At 44.9% G+C, this 22,578-nt stretch overlaps 1 protein-coding gene across 9 annotated transcripts in view; it reads left to right on the top strand.

Moving 5' to 3' along the window:
• Positions 1-2,898: 2,898 nt before the first annotated feature.
• Positions 2,899-22,578, top strand: part of LOC124176883 (FH1/FH2 domain-containing protein 3) — a 76,367-nt gene continuing 56,687 nt past the window's right edge. For 5 of the 9 annotated variants that reach the window (XM_046558711.1, XM_046558710.1, XM_046558709.1 and 2 more), the window contains exons 1-6: positions 2,899-3,009; positions 3,084-5,717; positions 5,789-6,339; positions 6,798-7,029; positions 7,495-7,594; positions 7,690-7,726. In XM_046558711.1, the coding sequence (XP_046414667.1) occupies positions 3,242-5,717; positions 5,789-6,339; positions 6,798-7,029; positions 7,495-7,594; positions 7,690-7,726 (3,396 nt within the window). In that variant the 5' untranslated portion in view covers positions 2,899-3,009; positions 3,084-3,241. Of the gene's footprint in view, positions 3,010-3,083; positions 5,718-5,788; positions 6,340-6,797; positions 7,030-7,494; positions 7,595-7,689; positions 7,727-10,562; positions 10,817-11,344; positions 11,896-22,578 lie in introns of those variants that run through there. The other 4 variants (XM_046558718.1, XM_046558717.1, XM_046558715.1 and 1 more) reach the window with 3 other exon arrangements.

Consider the following 22,578-nt stretch of genomic DNA (forward strand, 5'->3'; position numbering starts at 1 on the left):
AAACTATCAAACGACGAAACTATCCAATTTCGTAAATATACGTACATGCATCCGTGTTTAAAAGGCTTCCGCGCGCTAAGAAGTCACTTTTCCAAAACAACCAAGCAGCAACGCCATCCGCTCGTCGAAGTTGCCTTGTGCTATACAGGCGGCAGCTGGGATTGATAGGGAACCGGTGCGTGGAGAGGCATTTGTATACCCGGTGGCTCGGTAGGCTCTAAATGCAGCGGAAGCCGTTGGCTCCGACACAAATACGATTTCGTTCCAATGCGATGCCGGGTGTCGAGATTCCGAAATACCCGTGGCTATCGGGCTTATACCGTACTTCCTAGTCGCCGGATCGTCGGGGAATCATTTATGCGATGTCTATAGTTACAGGAACGGCGATGGCTTTGAGGATATTGCGAAGCATAAATACACGTTGAGTACCATACGTATGGAATAATCTTGAAAACTGTCATCCTGATACTTAAACTTTGGGACTTTGTCGGGAGTTTGCCACAATGAAACGTAACTCCGAGAAGGGATATATGGTTCAATGTCTCCATGCACGCAGGCCTCTCTCCCTTGTTATATATACCTACATATGTTTATACAAATACCGTGTTGACTGACACCGATTTACGTGGCGATAAATTGTTCATTGCGTTGAACGCGCGTTAACTTATTATCAACCTGGTAGTGGGCGAACGGCGCAGGACTTGATTGACGGTAGACTAATACTGGTATTCAGTAGGTTAGCTGGGTATTTAGGGAACCAGCGTTTCCGAACTCGGATTAGAAATCGAGGAGGTAAGAACTCGAGTCGTTGTCCTGGCTGCCGCGAGGGTTGGCCGCTGTCGAACGCCAGAGCAGCGAGATCCAATCCTCGCCGACTACGCGACGCACTACACGGAGTGAAACGAATTCCGAGACAGTAATAGCGGTGACTCGATTCAAGTTATCACTTCCGGTCTCTTCTTCAACTTCCGGGAGGGGAACCACCTTGGTGGTCTCATTGCTCCAGCCCCGCCAGCTCGAGATATCCGTTGAATTTAATTGAATTTTAATATTGCGGACACGTCCCCGGTAGGTACTCAAGGACGGCGCTGGAATAGCTCCTGCGAACACTCCAGCTGCTTATCAATTATACTTTCAATATCGCCCCTGGCCAAATATACGACGGCAAAACCACGTACGGAAAATCCCGAAACTACAGATGCGATATGTACACGCGAAGAGTATCATAAAAATGCTCTGTCAATGCTGTAGTGAATCTTGATGAAATTTTTCATTAAAATTGGATTTCAAGGTATCGTAACTTTCTCAATTATATTTCACTTTTACAGATAAATGAGTATAAAGACGTATGCTGATTTTCACACAAAGCCACTATAATGTTTCGCAAGTAACACAGAATAATTGACCTATACATTTGCATCGTATTAATTGTGATTAGAAGGAAGCCAGTAGTTATTGAATGACAGTGCATACCAGCTCGATCGAGTCACCCGCTAGAAGCAAAGAGAAACCGAAAGGTTGTTACACTCAGCCAGGTCGAGGCACTATTTCAAGCACCGGGCAATTTGCCAAACTTATGTTAATTAAACGAATCATAATTTCTTTTTCCATACTCCGTGGATATGCACACAGGCTACCTGATTATTGTTACATCGATTACTACGAGGTCCGTGCCCTCCCCCTCTCCTACCTCCCGCCTTATCGATGTACATTCGTATATTTCGTGCGAATACTTAATCGAGATGCGACATGCACTGGGATGCGTTTTAATATTATGCCAAGCCATATCTCTTTATTTCAATATAATTCAATACACCGCTATTTACGTTCAAATGTGTATCGAATATTGTGGTGGACTTTGGGGCGATCGATCACGGGGAAATATGCAGCTGGCCAGTATTAACAGTTCTAAATTGGTATTTGATTGACGTTTTCATTCGATGACTCTAGGTGCCGTGGAGCAAGCGTGAGCGAGAGAATTCATACAGTTCGACGAAATCTGATTCGTCAACGCAACAGGTTCGTTCTTCAAGCGAGGCAATAAAACAAATTTATTTCAAACAATTTTGATTCAATGTTCATTTGATTAATCCTAATGGGGTGTGCTTAGCAGAATGATGCAAGCGGCTACAAGTCGAGGACTAATTCAGCTTTGGGTGCAAACGCTTTCGGCCGTGGTACTTCGACTGCGAGTCAACTGCCAAGCTATAGAACGTCCTATTCAACCGTCAGTCCGGCAAATTCTAATCGAGCAACGTCCAAAGAACGTACCCTTCCGAGCTACGGATCGAGTTACACGAAAAGGGAGAAAGACAAGCAGGAGGAGAGACCGACGTACAAATATGTTGGTTAGTTAACTATGGTAACCAAATTTGAGGACATGAGTCATGCTCACTGCAAATCGTTACGATCCAAGTGAGATGTGTTTTTTTTTTTCTTTTCTCACCACTTCCAAGGTCGACAGTCTGGTTACGGCATTTCAATAAACATTAATCTCACCCACAGCACAGAGCCATTCTACATTCTAATTATTTTTTTCAGCCGGCCCTAAGGACTCGGACAAGCACCGGCTACACACTGAAAGAGCCACCGTGAAGGAAGAGGCGAGATCGAAAAGTCCACTGTCTGGGAGCAGGAGTTCCCTTCTGGAGAAGTACTCAAACCTCCGGGACCCCACCGTCAAGTCATCAGACAGGCCGACCTCAGTTCTGGATAAATACACGCGTGGTGCTTCCAGGGAAAGAAGTCGGGAGCCCGATGCCATTCCGCGTTTCGTCTCCAGCACCTACCCAGGTACAACAGGGGGTAAAACCTACACCAGTGATCATCGCCCGGTCGAGAAAAAAGAACGCGCTGAACATCCTCCCATATCGTACAGGGGCATCCGAGTCCCTTCGGGAAGATCGTCACGTGAACCGAGTCCCGAGATTGCGGGGAGCAAGAGCAGCTGCTACTCCAAAGTTTACTCGCGGGCACCTTCTTACGGCAGGACTGTTTCCGGAGGCCTGCGTGAGTTTTGGTATCCAGTTTTGTTGCAGCGAAAATGTATACAGCTCGGTGAATTAATGTTTCCACCTTTCCAGTCGCCTCAGAGTCCGCGTCAACTCCGGCTACCTCATCCAGGTACAGCGCGGCGGGCACTCGGTTCGGTTTGACGCCTCGAAGCAGTTCGGATCACGTTCCAACGGCCATCAGCTACTCCGGTTCGGACAGATTCCGAGCTTCAAGTAGTAAGCGGTCGATGACCCCTCTCAAGGATGACGTAGCTTCGTGTGTATCGATGTCGCGTGCAGATGGGCCTCTGCGGAACGATGCTTCTTCGCAAAAGACCGAAGTCAACCCGAAGACGTGCGAGAAATCCGACGCTGCAAACAGTCAGTCTTATAACGATCAACAGGATGACGAGGATGAGGTAGAGGAGGAGGAGGAGAACGAGGAGGTAGAGGAAGAGGAAGAGGAGGAAGTAGAGACAGAGGCAGAGGAGGTTGAAACTGTAACGGTTGTAACACGAGGAACGTCGCCTTCGTCATCAACCGCGTCGTCGTACGTTCGATCTCGAAGAGCTGACACCGCGAAAATGATAGAAAAAGAGATAACCAGGCCGAAGCGCCGGCCGGAGATGAAGGACGAAGAGATGCAGTCCGACCGGATGGACGATACGGCAAGATTTTCACGATACGGAGGGGGCCGAGTTACGGTGACCCCGTGGACCTCGTATCTGGGGAAGTATTCACCAAGTTCATCAAAATCATCCGGCTACACCTCACGAAGTTACGGTACCGGGGGTGGGTCGTCTTCTCTACCCTCGAGGATCGGTGGATTCGGATTTCCGAGGTCAGCCGATAGTCGGATCGCGTCTCCAGGAGTCGGTCAAGAGACTCAAAAAGTGCCGAACGATTCTAGTGCCAAAGTACAAAGTAGCGAACAGCGCCCTAGCAGTATTACTAAGCCCTCATCCTCGAACGGCCCTAGTCATTTTAATTCTACTACAAACGTTGTAAGAACCGTCGTGCCCGTTCCCAGTCGCGAAGAATCCCCTACAAAGACAGACGGGTTTGGCTCTGGTTCGCTGAGTGATCAAAAATCCGACTCACTCTATGAAGACGAGAGCTGTTCGGGATCAAAGAGTTCCATACCAAAAATCGAAGCAACAAACCAAAGAACAAGTTCGCCGCCAAAGATTGAGACTCTTTCTGGGTCAAAAACAGAATGTAAATTGACCAAGTCATCCTCGAGTTGTGATTTTTCACCATTAAAGGGTGAAAATGCTAATAACCGACACAGATCGACCCCAAAACTGGATAGCGTCCGTTCTGCCTATGACGAGTCACTCCACAGGCGTGAAGGTACGCCAGGGAGGAAAGAAAATTCCCAGTCTCGCAGGGACTCGCTGTCAAAATCGGATAGCGGTTCTTCGCACAGCGGTAGACAGTTGTCCGGAAACAATTCGGGGAAAAATGTTTCTCGACAAATATCCCGGACCGATTCCTCCGACAGTGCTGCCAACGCGTCAAATGGAAGATCCAAATCTTCTTCGGCCAGTTCAATGACGAGCCTGAGTGCAAAAATAAGAACGACGCCTTCGCCGCTATCCGGGAAATCTAGCTTGGGAAGTACACGTCAGAGTACTCCAGTGGACGGAGGAGCTCGGGGAAAACCACCGGTGCCAAAAAGCGACAGTGGGGGAACCGCGAAGACGTCTGCGAAGTATATCAACAAAGATTTTCGTAAGTCAGCGTTGAACATGGAGAGTGGGGAAATGTCGCGATCGAAACTGGAACGGAAACGTTTGAAGAAACGTCGAAGCGCGTCGATAAGTTCTCAGGATTCGCAGTCCGAGCCGAATTCAGAGTCGATACATCAGGTCGCCTCATCGGGATCCTCAACATCGATCAAATCGAATCAGTCTGGGTCTAAACTGAAGCTACCATCGACCATGTCGAAGGGCTCGATTCCGAGAGTTGGCAATCCACCGCAACGTGGCAGCCCCGCAGCTTCCGCTCAGGAAGGAAGGAGTAACAGAAGCTTTTCGAAGTCACCACCGAACAGAAGGAAGAATCAGTCAGGAAGCGCAACCTCCAGTTCGGAAAGTATAACCTCCTCCAGCTCGTCGAGCAGCGAAGAGGAAGATGCGGAGCAGCGCTCCAGTTCCCGGCGAAGACGGAGAAGAGCCGCAAGTTCTCCCGTCGACAAGAGATGTCGAAGCAGCGTAGGTTCGTCGCGAACTAGCGTCCTGGCGTCTTCGGCCGATGAGCTATCCTTGACCACAGACAGACCGCCACGTCCACCAGCGAGCCCAAAGTCTCGTAGCGAGGTTTCGGGGAAGACGGAAGAGGCGAAGTCGTTCCTTATGAGGGCACTAGCCCCTGTAACTAATTTGTTCAAAATGAAGCACCCCGATTCCGGGGAGCTGAAGGCAGGCTGGCCGGCTAATTCCACCTCGGATGTTAGCGAAGCATCGAAAAAGACCGGAGGTCACGGTATGTCCCTTTCCAAGTCCATCACCCAGTCATTGTCAAAGAGTCTAAGCTTCACGAACTCGGAGAAGATCGAGAAGAAGCGGAAGGCCCACAAACTGACGCATCAGGTTTCCGGGGAAAAGGCGTGGTGGATGGATCCTAGTTCGGACAACGTGCCAGAGGGTGTTGAAAAAATGAGCGTTCACAGCGATGATATTAGCCAAGACACAACTGCCAGCAACGTTCTTTCAGACGACGGTAAGTCAGTTGCTTATGCGAAGGCAATTATTTCATTTATACCATGTCTCCTTTCATTCTGCACCCGACAGGTAACTTTAAGCTGAAGATCTGGCGGCAAGATTCGAGTGACAAAACGTGCTGGCTGGACGCGAACGAAAATATCCCGGATGATCTCAGAAAAGAGTCGTCGCCAAACTCTCGAGGTAGCACCAAGTCCGAGCGGCGTAATCGAATAAAGCACCAACAGTCGGGGGAGCGTGCGTGGTGGATGAACGAGGACCCGGAAAGTGTTCCCGAGGGTGTCGAGGTGATACTCCCGGCCCGTCGAACGCCGCCACCACAGAACAACGAGAATTCGAATAATTTCAACCAGAAAGAGATCAGCAAAATAAGACACATCGACTCTGGGGAAAGGGCGTGGTGGATGGACAGCTCGGTGAACGTGCCAGAGGGAGTTGAAACAATACGCGTGGATACTTCGATCAGCACTTCTGACTCCTCGGAATCCCTCGAAAACGTCGAGATTGGCCCCGTGCCACCACCGGAAGTGCAACTTAAGAGAAGTTTGTCTAGGTTTCCAATTGAATTCCCACCGCCTCCACCCGACGAACCACTCGGAGATCGCGCCAGCCCCGAAGGGGTGAGTTCCTCGGTTTAAATTACCCACGTCGTTTCGCACATTATATCGGTATACTCGGGCGTTGAGGACTTTGCAGTTTCAGCAAGAAGTTGGTACTTTGTCAAGCATAAATTATTTCACGATCTGCGCAGAATATCGATCTCATCTATTGTAGGTACTCAGAGGCTGGTGGCGACAATAAAACACGCAACTTGGATTATTGAAAATTTTACTTTTAACGATAAAAAGGTCTGTACGCATCGTTTACATTTTTAATTATTGGATCCTTAGACTTTCAAAATATTTTTCAACGTGTATACGCTATACATTAATACAGATAAATCGAAATCATCCTCACGTCACAGCGGCTGACCCACGCGCGGGCGGTGAAAGAAATAGATGGGGTAGCCTGAAGACGAGACGACTTCACTTATTAAAATCAATTTCTCACGCCCAATCACTACGAATTCATGTCGCAGGTTGAAAATCCTCCAGATCCACCGGACAGTTACGGTGGGCGGAATTCTCCGTACGACAACGTGAAGCCTGGGCTTGAATCAGCCATGAGGAGATCACAGCCCAGGAAGCGGCCATCAACTCTGCCGCTGTTCATCGGCAACCATACCAACATCGACGACCTGCTCGGTGTCACCGCGATTCCACAACACAGTCCGTTGACCTCCCGGATCCACATGAAGGAGTGCAGCCAAGGTGGGTGTGGCTGAATATTGCTCGATGATTACTGCTAGAACGTATCAGCCGACATGATTGGTCTTTGATAATCTTCGTCTTGAAAGTTCATCGCTAAATGAAATAAATCGACGTCAATAGCGCCAAAAATGGGATGCTCGGGATCAGTTGCGATAGTCACTCTAGCGCAAATAAGACGGGCGTGCATGGAGGGTGTTTGGGGGTTGCGCTCTTAAGGGGGCAGGAATGATGTGAAGCTGCTGCTCAGATTTTTCGGGAACCAGCGCTTGAGATATCAACAGTTTAACTTTCGGATCCGAGAAAATTACTGCGATTACGGTTGTACGTGATAGATGGATTCCTGCCGCCTGAATTAGTTCCCGGCCCCAAATGTTGTTCACAATGTCATTGCCCTCCCGCCTCGATTGATCCAAGTTTGGAACCGGAAGTAAAGATTGATGAAGCAAAACTGTCACATGGTTGCAGAATCGTCCGAGGAAAGCTCCGAGTGTGAGGAAATAGACGCGGATCAGGTCATTATTCACGATAGCACTCCGCAGATCCCGGTCATACGCCGAAGAAATAGGTAAACTTGCCGCATTTCTGTTTTTCTGCCCATTCTCAACAAGAATGCTCAAAGCCTTATTTGTTTCAATGCTGTTAATATTTTCATTCTTTCAGGGATTTGGACAGGCCTCAACCGGATGGCTACATCCCAGTGAGTACTTGCCAAATTTTATCCGCGTACTTGTTAATTGGTCACTTTATTACACTCCGTTTACGTACCTTACTAAGAGGCTTATCGAATGCGTATTGTTAGTTACTGCACCATCTTTGGTCACCCTTGTGTTATATAATGTTTTAGTTGTTCCTAGTACTATAAACTTATCCAATTATTGAATCCTATACTAAAACATCCCCTGCATATGATATTAAATGGAGCTGCTTGATAATCGATTGTTCAAAAAGCAATGTTAATACTGATGAAAGGAGAATTAACCTTTTTGTACCGTTTGAGGCGACGCCCTCGTTTACATGCAATTTTTATTGGGCACGAATGGATCAAAGGGTGGCCAGAGACAGTACTAAAGTGGTAAAAAACAGTGCATGTACCCTGTAATGAAGAACTATTTACTATCGGAAAATTCGTTGATTTGGTAGTTCGATATTATCGTACCTCGATTTAGATAACATTTTTGTATCTACTCAAACGCACGTACGTTTATGGACAAAATTAATGATTAAACATTTGACGACGACTGAATATTATGACGACATCAGACGTGCCAAGGGGGTGCGAACACAACTTCGTTGCAATATATATATACATATAGATGCTAGGTAGTAACCAGATCTCATGAAAATACGTGACTCCGGTGTGGCAGGGGTGCCGCATTCCGTCGCCCCTTCGTAATTGTGTGGTAAAAACGTAATCAGTCGACTCGGCACGTATTATCGTAATACGTTACTACACAAGTACGATGCACGTGCGTCTACGTTGCGACTATGTGAGGGTGGAATGCGCAATACGTTGCCACGATACGCTTGAGTACTCGGTTGGCTGGCTTATAGTTACGTACGGTCATACGTATACCTGCCTGTACCCACCAGTCTACCGAGGCGCGAATCGCAAATGCACCGGGGACACATTCAACCCCCGATATATGCCAAGCATCCTTGGCGTTGGTGATATCAGCTTGAAATCGGGTGACATTCGTGCTCTAAAATATTTTTCAACTTGACGTCTGAGCTGTGACGCCTTCCACTTAACGTGGCACGCTGCTTTCATCCCAGGAAAAAAAATAATTTCATCATTGTATCTGGAATTATGGATTTATTCCAGTCGCGATTGTGGCCCTGCGACTCCATACATAGGTATAACTTATTAGTAAATGAGTATTCGTATTTTCATAATCCGTGTATCTCTAAATACGTTTTTCGCAGATTTATTGTTGAAAAGCTAACTGGTTTCACTACATAGATAAAAGTATCATTCTCAAGAATAACATGTAGGCGAGAATTTTCATACACGCGGATAATCGAGTGTCTGTTTTTGGAACAAAATTCATGACCTACGTGATAAGTTTGTTTTACAAATTGTCGAAGTTCTTCAGAATCACGACATTAGTCAGTTTTCCTTCCGAGTTTCTGGTGAGAATCCATGATATCTTTACCCCTGAAACGGTAGGTATACATCTGGGTTCCACGCTTGAAACATCATGGATAGACTAGACTTTTAATGTTACACAAATTTACCTGAATCGCATTTACGTCCACGCTTCTTTATACGCATCATTACTTCAGTATATAATTAACCGAAATAAAAGTATTTTAAAATTTTACTACCCATAAGTACGGACGCTTGGCGAGAGAAATCATGTCACGTTCAGCCAGAACGTATAAATTTCATTGCCTCGGAAGAAAATAACTTTGCTAACAAGTTTAAGTTGAGGTCGAGAAGGCCGGAGATGTTTGAGAAATCACGAAGTCCCAAATTGTATTTTGATTAGTTTTAATGAAATCGTTTCATAAATTGTCCCGTTTCGGAAATGGTAATGTTTGTTTTCTCCTTGCGGAACGCCACGGGTAAAAGGTGAAAGGTGGAACTGTATGATGAGCGATATTCCTTCATCACGCGGTTTAATGCGATTAGTTGATCATACGAACTTTTGAATGACGGTAGAAAGTCACGTAGCAGTGTAAGGCACTGTATGCAATAAGATCCTCACGAAGAACCCCGCAGAATCCTTATCGAAATTGGCTCGCGGTCGAATTGGCTTGATTTTCAGTATGTTATAACACATGTCCTCCCCATCAAAAGTTCTCATGGACACAAGTTCCAAAAATCAGTAGTTTCCGAGATACAGGCTTCGGAAGAAAAGTGTTCAGATTTTTTGATACCTATGGATTTCGTGTTTTTGATAAATTATAAAGCTTCAAGGGGACTTGAAATCAAAATAATCACTCAAAAAACTAGACGGTTGATTCTCCAAGGTAGGCAGGAAGCTGCGATTGATTCCATCGACGCATTGATTCCATCGACGAACTCGCTGGCTTACCGGAAGGAGGTGCGGCGTTAGATTTCACGTGAAGAACGAGATCCTCCGACTGTTGCAACAATCGACTTGTCCCGTTTTTCAAGCGCGTGCGGAGTCTCTGCGAATCGGCCGTGCAGGTTTTGAGTGACATATTTGATTTCAAGCCCCCCTTGAAGTTTTGTAATTCGTAAAAATCGCGTAATCCATAGATATCAAAAAATCCATACACCCCCCCTCCCGAAGCGTGTATCTCGGAAGGTACTGTTTTTTTGGGACTTGTGTCCATGAGAACTTTTGACCGGGTGAATATATACTACACGCTGCATACCTACTGAAAATCAAGACAATTCAACCGAGAGTCAAGTTCGTTTGCAGGTCGATCTCGCCAAGTCGGTTTCCGATTTTGAAAGTGAGGTCCGCGCGGGCGGTAAGATTCTTTAGTCGGCGGCGCCTCCGTTTGGCGGCGCTGCACGAGGCGTCGACAGGTGTCCGACGTGTGGCTCAGTGTCGCGGCGGCCGCGCGCGAGGACCGAAGTGGGCATGCCGCAAGCCGCTTGTTGCTCTATACGTCGTCGCGCGTTTTTATCCTTGCTTGTCGTCGTCGTCGACGAGGGCGGCGAGAGCCGAGCCGTAAGCCGGGACTTAAGGTCCTTGTTCTCGTTGTCAGGAGCGGAGTGTCAAACGTGTGGAAATATTGCTCTGATATCCGAATAGAAGAATCGATCGCGATTTATCGGCTCCGATCTCACAATCAGTACCGGGTAAAGATTGTTAGTAATTCCAAATACAAACCTCCCATGTTTGACAATTTATCGCGGACATTGTCCCATCTCGGTCGGTGGTCGCTGATGGCGCATATCAGCCGGTGAACAAGGTTTCGTTGCGTTCGCCACACCGGCTGGTTTGCGCATCGGTGGGCCTTGCGGGATCGCGATCAACGCTGCAGTAGATTATCGTATTTCTCAAGTTGTTTCCGATTTTTTCTTCAAGCAGCGCAAACGACCAACGTTTAATTCTATTTTTGAACCACGAACGGTATTTACACTGTATCTGATCGGTTTGGTCTCGAGATGAAACACGTTCCGATACATGTGAAAAGTTTACCGCAGGTTTCTAAGCTTTTTTATTTGTTTACCCTGCTGATTTGCGGCAGCTTCACGGCTCCGCTACGTGATTAACCATCGTGAGATCGATTCTATCTCCGCGAAGTCAACCTTAGGGAGTGTTGTGTTTGAAATTAAGTATTACGGTATCCGTTTCCACTCCACACTGATCTCTCCCGTCCACACAACACGCAGATTCCAACAGGCACGGGAGGCCAATTGAACTAAGCTTCGTGCGACAATTACAACCCGGAGGACGCATTACTCAAGCACTCGGTGCTTCAATTAAGAGAGAAACGTTACGCCGAGCCGGTTTCGACGATGAAAGGACTTGTGTAGAAGAAGAAGAAAAAAAGAAGTAGAAACAGACGTCCTATAAATATAATAGACACGGTGTGAGGTGAAGCGGTTGTTTCCCGTCGCGTTTTTACCTCTGCAGTACAATTCACGCTCACAGCCGAGATCAACAAGTGACATCGACCGTAAGGGTGCCGTTCGATCAAGGGCTCGTCGGTCGAGGCGGTGGTCGCATGATTTACCCGTTAGAGACTGCGTCGAACAGCAGGAGGAAGTGAAAAATGCTCTCGCTGACGTGCCGGGTTCAGTACCTGAACGACGTCGACCCGTTCGCCTACGCCAGTTCCTACCCCGAGCCCCCCCGACCCCCGGTCCACACTTTCAGCGCGACCTTGCCTCTCATCAACCAGCTAGCCGCGGTCCATCGTCTCCTTCGGGCCCCGCACAGGGTAAGTTTGCCCCACTCCACCCCCTACCCCTGGTTTTGCCCCTCTGTCTGCCTCTGCCCTGCCTCACCAACTGCCCGTCGCTTAAGTCTTATCCAATTCTAACTGCGAAATCTCGTACAGGATACCTGCCAACGTTCCGACGAGAAAAACTCCTAAACGAGGAATGATCACATTCTCACAGTGCTAGTCTTTTCCATCTTTGTCGTATGTGTATTTTAGCACGCAACCCTGATGGTTATTATCACCCTCGTACGATCAGCTTTCAGCTCGGTTGACCGCACAGTATAATTCGATGTTACGAGGGTCGGGGTCAGGCTCAAGGTCAAAGTCAGGGACGAGGTTGAGCACTTGCAGGTGTTCCTTATCGCGATCGAAGGTCGGGCGAGCTCCAGCCAAGCCGAGAGTTCGAAGAGAATAAAGAGAGATCGGGGATCCGGCACGGATCGAAGTCTGCTCCCGGATCTGGGAAGGTGAATTAGAGACGGGCTCGGGATGGGAATGTGACGATTTAGTATTTCGTTACTGATCCGTACGTGTACCTTCGCCGAGTTGAAGTTGATAACGTTATCGTAATGATTCGTGCTGAGGAAAAACCGTTAGTTCGAGATTTTCGAATTATTTGAAATTTAAAAAACCGTAACAAAGCGAAACATAATCATATTTTGAAATCTTGGTTCGATCAAAGTCATAGTAAAAATAAGAAAATGGTGATATTTCCCACATTTTTCGTTGCGATAACGTTACTAACTTCAATCTCGTGTACCTTTGCCGTTACTGTGATCTATCGTTGAAAAAACGTTCCCGTTGTTTATAAAATATATTTAAGATGAAAAAAAAAAAAAACCGAAAGCGTCATGTGGACATTTATTTGGCATAGTATGATACTTATTATACATATTTACACACACCTTATTCAACAATTAGGTCGTAGTCGAGAAACAATTGTTCTGCAGAAACGTGTAATATGAAACGATATGATATTATTTAGAGGTATGTATAATTGACAAAAAACGCTTAACACAACAACGAATTTTTAGTTGTATGTATGAATAAAATTCCGCCCAGCGTTTGTTACCGAATAGACTCCGAAGTCCGCCGTCTCCCCCAGATATGTAATTCGTACATTCCTAAAAATTTTCGCCAACGTCACGCGGACTATATTTAATTTTATGACCTAAACGGCATCCAATACTAATTATAACAATACGTATTTCACCTCGGCGTCCGCGTTTTCGAGGCAATTCCGTATTCCATGTAATAATCAAATATTTCATCACACGTAAGTTCTATCTACCGTACTTTTCGCTGTAACTCGCATGCACACTTGTTCATACACTGCATACGCATATGTATACGCCATACCCGGAATGGGGCAGAGGTTCGCGAAACGTAGCAGAACTCGGCTTATACTTACTCTCGAAAATTATGCTTTCGGCTGGGGACCTGATCGCTGCAGCTTGACCCAATTTTGCATTTCCATCTGGTATAGGTACGTACGTACCGTGCGAATTGTGACGGGCGTTTAGCCGAACGCTTTCACGCTCGTAGCTCTGATAGTTGCCCAGCCGGAAGGTCAATTTGCGTTCAATTTGAAGCTACGCGGTGTGCACGCGGTCGAGCAAAGTTACGAGTTCGAGTTACAAGCGGTGTGCAGCAACCAAGTACGAGCGTGTGAGCGAGTGCATCGGGAACCTCGAAAGCCGTCTCTCGTCGAAGGGTCCTGAGAGAAAGAACGCCTCGTAATATCCTCGGAGGGCTTGATCCCGTCCGATAATAGCACGTCGTGAACGATCAGCGATCGAATGGTATCATTAGCCGGCACTCATTTGAGCAAAATCAGCAGGCTACCAGGTTCTCGCGAGATGTTCATACCGTGGGTAATAAATTTTCTTGAATTATCAACGGTCGAACCGAATCACTGTCAGAGGACTGTTATTAGCGGGATGCTGTGTCGTAAAAATATAGGGGATTTGGCTGCGTATCTATACATCGTCCAGACGCGGAGTTTTATAATCGCTGTAAATGCGAGACGTGCCCCCCACCTGCGTAGTTAAATAAAGTTTAAGGTATCCCGCCCTCCGTAAGGATTTCAGGACGAAGCCTCGTCGTTGTGTTTCAACATGGAAACTAAACTCATCATCGCCGCGTTTCAATATGTACATATAATCACGTAACGCATCGATGCGTGAAGTGAGCGTTAACGTCAGGCCCTGACACGGGAATCCGGAAGTCGCCGGGAAAGATTTTTTAGAATAAATTTAAAAATTTTAGAACATATCTGAAAACTCTGGGATCGGTTTGACGTACAAGAATTTTCTATGTTCCGGTGAAACTTACAAGGTCGGTAAACGTCCAATCTTAATGGAATGATTTCAAAGGCTGCTTGATCCAGAGACGAGAGTACAACTGGACTTTGAACGCGAGTTGTTACACCGAAATTGATTACGTTTAGACAGTACGGCAAACATTCCACCCCTTGCGCATTTAATCGACGGTTGTGGCACGTATTCGGCGCGTAGTACCTACGGTATAACGATGGGTGACCTACCCACCAGCCCATCACTAAAACGATGTTCGTAATGCTGATCATTTATGAGGCTAAAGTTGGTAAAGTTTACCTAACGAAATATTGGGAGAAAAAATTACTATTTTGCAAGTTTATAGTGACTTTGAAGTGGTTAAGGTTTTAAAATGTGAATAAATTTTACCTTTTTCATACATTCCTGCAAATGTGGAATAATGATTTTCCGAACCGTTAATCATTACAATAACGTTAATAAGTTCAGCCTCGCAATCATTTTACTCGAAGGTAATTATGAAGGGCATGTGTAACCGACTTGCTCTGAGCGACCCGTTCCTTTTTTTATGTATCGTAACGTGCATAGCTGAGAAACTCTCCGGGACTGTGTAAGGATCAATAATAATCGAAGAGATACGTCGACACAGACCTACATTTTCTGACTCTCTTATATAATATCATATATCTTTGACCACAGAGTTTGAGATTCAACAATAATACCTGTATTGTTTCTCATAATAACTGGAAGTAGGCAGCACAGGCAACACTCGTGGCTTGCGCCGGTTTGGTCAAGTCAGCTGATGTTCAGGTCAGCAAACAAGCTCGCCACCACGCTCTTATGACGGATATTTTTTTTTGTACACACATTAAATGTGTAAGCACCCTGCATCCGCTGAGAGAGTTTGGACACCATGGCGTCAGTAGAATTGCGTAGAAACGACTCGTTTTAGTTGGCCTTTCGCGGATTCCTCGGAGGAATGTTCGCTTGCAGCGAGTAGTCAGTATTCCCGGTCCTTTTGTTCTTTACTCTATTTATTGTGTTCGCGAGGTGAACTCGTAACGAATTACTTGCTACACCGTCTCGAGCAGATATCTGTTAAATTTCAATCGTGCGGTGAGCAAATTTTTCCGCAGACTCGTACGCCCGCACTGCATAGTTTCACGTTTTTTCACTCTACTCTGCTGCGATTATCTCCGATAAAACTGCAAATCGACGTCAATCTCCCCAAGGTTTTTATCCTTATTTCTTATTGTTAATAGCCACCGATTTTCCTCCCCGTTTTCTCGCTCATCCGTTTTCACAGGCCGTGGAAGGCTTCGCTCTCTCGTACGGCTCCTCGCCCTCCGCCGTTGGTCGGTCGCTGGTTCTTTGTCCCTGGAGAGGCCCGAGTCAACTTGCCCAGGATGAAAACCCACCTTCTCGGCACGACCGCTACGCGTCGCCCTCCCTTCTCCTCTTCCTCCTTTTCCGCCTCTGCCTCCTCCACCTCCGGCCGACCCTTCGCCAGAGCCGGTACAAGTCGCTTTGTTGCATTCCGCCTCGAATGCAACGCCGACCTGGTGGCTCGGCTACAATCGCGTAGGAAGGCTGGTTCGTTGGATGGTAGGTGGGTATAGGTTATAGGTATAGTTACAAGGTTATAGGTATAAGGTAGGCGGGTTCGCTCTGGCACTGTCGAGTGTCCAGCTGGCTGCTCGTTGCAGCCAGATCACGACAAGCGATTCATAATTACCGGATGCCTAAAGTGTGAGCGTGCGGTGCTGATTTTTAGAAGGTATAAAGCCAAATTTTTCTAAACCACACCACCACGTAACTTGACATTCTTTGCCAATTTCCAGTGCGTGAAGATCTCTTTTTCGTTTATGCCCGGTTCCTACAGTTCCTAATCGTTTTTTTTAGGCCCTATTGATTTTAACGAGTATTGCCGTATATAGTCTGCTAGACGAGTTTTTTCACTGCAAGTGAAAAAAAAAATTTTGTCCGAACGTAATTTAAACCAACTACTAATGTTTACAAAAAATGCTAAGATTTTTGGAACGTCGCGTCGGTTGGTGGGTGAATCCAACCCTCGATATTTCGTTTGTCTGCGTTTACCTGCTCGGTAGAGACCGACGAAGAAAAATCAAATGATCGACGAAAAGAGAAGGGTGTCGGATTTTCGCTACGATGATGCCTATGTTAAGATTATCTCTTGGAAGTGGGCCCCTCGCACCCCTGCAGCGGGGTTGGTAAAGCAAGATACGGAATCATCATCACGCATGTACGTTGTACGCATATGACAAATCAACACGATACGTGCCGACGTTCTCACTTACCTGCGTTACATGTTCGATGGTCTAATGCATATAATGTGCGTCCTTTAACGAATACGCAAAGAGGTGTGCTGCACCTGCACGCGTACCTACCTACGTTGAGCCCCGCGAGACAAAGCCGATAAATGCGGACCCTGATTAGTTTTTTCAATCAAGAAGATACTCGTCGACGCACGTGGATCAGGTTCTATAGCATGTCTCGTCCACCAACCCGCGAAATATCAAATTTTAAAATGACTTCGCCTTTCTATACGATTTATTAGCGAACAGTTATGAGCAAGTATACTCGGGTGAAGATGTAATCTATATGCGATTTACCGCGTGTGCACTGGGTTTGTCTGTCTCGCTTTCCCGACAACAGCTGTGTTGCGTTCAGCTGATCATTGAGCCGCGGTGAGGGGGAATAAGATAAGGGTAAAGCTCGCGTCTCCAGTCGATCGTAAAGACTTTTATGTCCATAGAAATCGTGGATTCATGTATCCTGAAATTTCATATATTCAGGGGTACGGATTAAATATATGTAACCAAATAAAAAACGAAGTATATCAATGCGGTACGAGCGATTAAAATACATGTGAAACACTTTCGAAAAATCTAGTTTGAAGAAAGATTCTTGCATGAATTTTATTCGACACACTGTAATGGAATTTTGAATTTACTGTGAAGGTGTTAAAAATCAAAGGCTCGATATTTTGGTCATTTGTTGACTAACTTTATATAAAGATCGGAACAGGTTCGGGGCGCCTGCACCGTTCGAATATTGCAAATTATAGCACCGGGTACCTTCAGCTGGGGGCCTGGGGCCACGTTAATATTCATGATCTTTGGTGAACGAGCTCACAAAGTATATGTATGCATACATGTATGTAAACGAATACCTACGTACGTACGTATTGATGTATAGGTGTACAAGAAAGGCTGGCAGGTTCAACGGCCCCGTCCCACGGTCACGGACAAAGTTCATTTCCGGTAGCATCATCTCGAACGATCCGACATGGAGCTGTTCCAGCGTAACCGGGATGGACCGCGCGATTGTCGATACGGTGCCCCCAACGCCGCGAACTGTGAAGTTGTGTTCAAGACGCGCCGAAATATAAACAGAACTCGATACTGACGATGAGTCCGATCAACAAGCCTTGTGTTACTTTACTACGTTCATTACTGCGATGCTATTTCAGCGGCTGGATGTGCCGTCACAACATTTTACTTCAACTCTTCCATGATAAAATGTAAATATCATTCATATCTTTTTTTTTACCTCACATTTGACGTGGCGATTCTCGATAAGCTTCGAAACGGTGGTGTAAATTTTCCTGGTCCGACGACGACGTCTCACAATAACAATCAGCATTATCTCTTACTCTTTCGTATCGTTGTTAAATCGTATAGAAATGAAGAGTAGAACGTGTTCGCTTACGTTGGGTACGTACAAAGTACTTTATACCTATACCTATATACCTGGGTATGTACAATATACATCATTTGTGTTACAAAAACTCTCGCGAACGCTTGGCTGAGATCACGTCGAGCGGCAAAGAGAAGAATTCCTGAAATACTTTTTCCCCCAACTTTGATCTTGAAAGAAAAGTTTCACAACAATTTGGGGGACCAGTTTCAATTTCGTCGCGCGCGTGTCCACCTGCCTACGAGTTTGATTGAGTTGAAGGTCAAATGTGCAGATATTTTCAAATGAATGTCATCATTGCGGAAAAAGCAATCGAACATTTGGAAATAATAAAGGAAAGAATCAAAGCGGCAAGTTGGATCACGTATCCGACGACTTGTGTGAATTTTCATTATGTTCCAAGTGTTACAGGTGTAGACGTATGCATATTATCCAAGCTTGGTGTCCGTCGATTCTAAAAAAAGTCAATAAAATTTTTGTTGCCACACGATGATGATTGACGTCATGCGTTCGCAATAGAGTCACGGCGATGCTTCGGATTCGCTTCTGGTTCTGAGAGACCGACGATTGCGACTCGATGTAAATTTACCGCGACTTGACCTCGCTTGATCAGGCGATCTAGACCCGCTGTGAGGCGGAGGAGGAGAAGGAGGAGAAGCTGATTGGCAATAAAAAGAAAGGAAAAAAAATAAAAAACATAAGACGAGAAGAAAATGGTAAAGCGCTGGCTATGTTGCTGTTTTTGCTCACTTTGCGGAAGTTCTCTTGGCGGCGATTTAATAACGACCTAATCAATAGTTGGAAAAATGATTTACGATCCAATTGTAGGGAAGTTGTTTCAACGTCGAAACTTTCTTCGTACTGCACTCTCCACCGGTTATGCGTATCGAATGAGAGCGAATCTGGTTTAATAGCGATGGTATAAACGCGATGGTATAGATTCTATTCTATGTACAGTATATGTTGTGCCTAAACGTAAATTGAAAGGAACAGGCACGAAAATTATCCACCTGCAAACACCGAGGATATATTACACATATACATTTTACGTTTGTAATTTTTGGTAACATTGCCGCGGGCTAATCGTTAACGCATGTTTGTGAAGAGCTATTCCTAGCCGACAATGAACGGTGTAAATTTAGAGACCCGGTTGTCACTGACAAGGAAGGTATACCTGGTCGATCACTCCGATGTCATTTCTTTTGTAATATGTTATAGAAGACTAAAAACTAAGCGACACGTGTTTTTCTTTTATCTGCCATTAAACACTTTAAGGGGGTGAAACCACCCTCCAAAGTAAGACATGTCAAGGGGTGATTTGGCAGTTTCACCCACAAGTACGTAATATTTTTCAACCAATACAACTGGAAATTTTTTTTTTTATAACGAGTAATGAAAATGTATTTTTCTTAATGAAAAAAAATGCCAGATCGCCCCTTGACATGCCTTACTTTGAAGGGTAGTTTCACCCCCTTAAAGTCTTGAATGGCAAGTAAAAAAAAAAAAAAAATACGCGTGACTTGGTTTTCAGTCTACTATAACATATTGCAAAAAAAAAAAAACAAATCTGAGAGATCGACCGGATACATCTTCCTCGAGAGTGAAGTGTGGAGTAAATTGGTAGCCGAAGCCGTGGTGTGGTGGGATAATAGTTTTTAAATGAAATCCCATAAAGACTCGCGCACCCACCCTGATCGACACATGTTTTGCAGAAGAAACCCTGCACGAGGGAGTTTCGTTTCTGCTGTCGAACTGGGGGTAACCGAATCGTATTACCTGTGCCTGCACGTGTGCATGTGACATCTGCAACATCGTCTCGCACGTCTTCTTCGAGTTTCTCATATGTTCGAACGGGTGTCATCCTCGGATCGGAGCCCGGATGTATGAGGAATCGGCGAGAGGGAAGTTGGATGCCATCACCTGTAATGGCTCTGGACTTTGGCGGGTGTTGATAGTCGGCAGCAATATCATACGTCGTGACCTTAGCCAGATAGAAAGCTATATCCCGTCGTGATATCAGGGAGAAAAGGGATCGCTCGCGTATCTTACCGAGAATCCGGAAGCCTTGAACCCAACGTGAACATATATTGCAAAATATGTACGGATCCCTCGTCACCCGTCCTACCTTTTCAATGCCAGACTTGGGAAGAGCTTGTATGTAAACGTGTTAACCGATACTCTCTCCTTCTTGGCCGGCTCTCTCACGATCAGTAGTAAAAACCTGATACCAGACAAGCTTACGATGTTGTTCGTGAAATTGTTGCAGGAACGTGGCGAACGGTAGCTTATCGATGTATCTACGTAAATATGTTACACACAGGGTGGAAAACGCATCGATTACGAATAATTTTTTTGAGTCGCTCTAATGCTTGATTCTTCGCAGATGTATAATAAATAAATGTATAGACGAGTGGGTATCCTTTCTGCAAGTGGCGTTCCTACAATTTCGAACCTCATACATTTAATTGTCAATTTTATACATTTTTATTTAATTTAATTTAATCTAATTTAATTTAATTTAATTTAAATTATGTGACCCCGTTTTCTAGAAACGAATACATTTAATTTTCAACTTCGTACATTTTGATTTAATTTGATTTAATTTAGAAACGAACTTGTAGAAACGAACTTTTCATGGTGAAACGGGAGAATCGAACTTGTAGTACTTATAGATACGGTCCTCTCCCGTATAGGCACGCGCATAAATAATCTGTGTGTATTGTATGTACGCAAAGCGGAGCACTTGATAGCTACTTTTCAAATACGAAAACACATGATCGTTTATGATTTATTTTCTCGTAGAAGAGGTTTTTATGCGGCACTGTGCCGCGTGGTCGTTGAGTGGATAGACGCGGAAGTCTTTGACGAAATTTTGGAATGGTGTTGATGCATTGAGGACAACGTGTCCACTGTGCGTTATGTTGCAACGCTTCGGGCGAATGGACGTATCGGCGGTGGGTGTCTTTTCATGTTCAAAAATGTTTTTTTTTTACATTCGTCAATTTTTCACGTCATTCATGCTGTTCCTTCTTGGGTTGTTGACTGTTTCGCAATATAAACTCGGTATACTATAACGCATGTAACATTCGTCAACTCGGTCTGCGTAGGCGAGCAACGGATAGTAACTGAGCAAGTACGAGTCAAATTTCACATGCGTACGTTAAAAATTTTGACCTGAAGTGTATCTCTACTATATTTCATGCGTTTCTGAGATGGCTCCTGGATTAATCCTACTTCGAAATGTCAGGGGAATAAAAAATATTCTAAGATCCCGAAGGGAGATTATTTCACAATACTTCTAATCAGACTTGTTTTTTGTCGTTATAATATTTCACGATACGTTCGCGTAATCTGCGTATAAACTGATGTTCGGAGAGTCGCAAAATTGTGGGTGGAGTCGTCCGATTAGTCGAGGGCTAATCGTGAAATGCTAAATGACCACAGCGACAGCTTTGTATATACCTACGTGATGCTGCGAGTTAATCCGCGTGGTTCATTTCATTCCAACTAATTGACCGCGATAGAGATCTCGGCTAGGGGGAAGTACGAACATCCGTTTCTCTTTTACTCCGATTGTTTCTTTTCTGACTTGGCTTATATTCCCTGAGTTACTTTTTGCAGGTCAGCTTACGTGCTTTCCGGCAATGGTCTGTTTTCTATTATTCGGAGATTTGTGCCTCATCCACTATCGCGTAATGGCCAGCTGCATACCCAATGTAGAATTAAACGAAAAATATTACAGGATCGATAGATTACATAAGGCTGACGTTAATAAGGTTAATGTAACGAAACATTGGGAGAAAAAATCACAATTGCGCAATTTTAGAATGAATTTCAAGGAATTGGTTTTTCAATATATGAATATGTTTTGTGTATTGTGGTTTACTAAGTTTCATACATTCCTAAAGGTGCGAAATAACGATTTTTCCTAAACATGCATCGTTACAGTAACGTTCCTAACTTCATGCTCATTAGATCTCCAACAGTTACAATCAAGGTATTATCGCGACAATAATAATAATCACCTATCTGATTCGCATACGACTAATCACGAATCATTATCTTTGCGAATTCTATGTATGATTCTACATGGGATAGTGATTCCAAGTCATTCCATATTCCAAGGAGACCTCCAAGCTATTGTGATCAAAAGAATCAGCGGCTCCCACGATGTTATAAAACTTGTAGGTATTATGAAATTTCAATCGATGCGCTCAACAATTTATTGAAGTATCAGGATCTATGTGTACGGATACTTACATGTGTGGACATACTTAATTATCCAAGGTTAATTGCTCCTCACGAGATATCACACTCGCTGTAAGCAAGAATTAATGATGAATTATACAATGGCGAGACTACCTCGGAGAAGAGGTATGAGGCATTTGAGCCCATCATTGAATAACCGTTCCCATCGACAACGTGAACGAAAATTTTCACTATCTCGGTATCAAAGACGTTGAAGTTATTAAATAAAGAAAATATATTTTACGAGCAATTTCAGAACGAGATTAAGAGGAGTTCGTTTTTAAAAATACATATGTATGAATGAATTTTGTGTTATCACGGTTTGCTAAATTTCAGACAATCCTAAAAGTGTAAAGTAACGATTCTTCCTGAACACGAATCATTACAGTATCCTTGTTAACTTCATTCTGGTCGATAT

Source organism: Neodiprion fabricii, chromosome 2 (genome assembly GCF_021155785.1).
Source record: "Neodiprion fabricii isolate iyNeoFabr1 chromosome 2, iyNeoFabr1.1, whole genome shotgun sequence".
Lineage (NCBI taxonomy): Eukaryota > Metazoa > Arthropoda > Insecta > Hymenoptera > Diprionidae > Neodiprion > Neodiprion fabricii.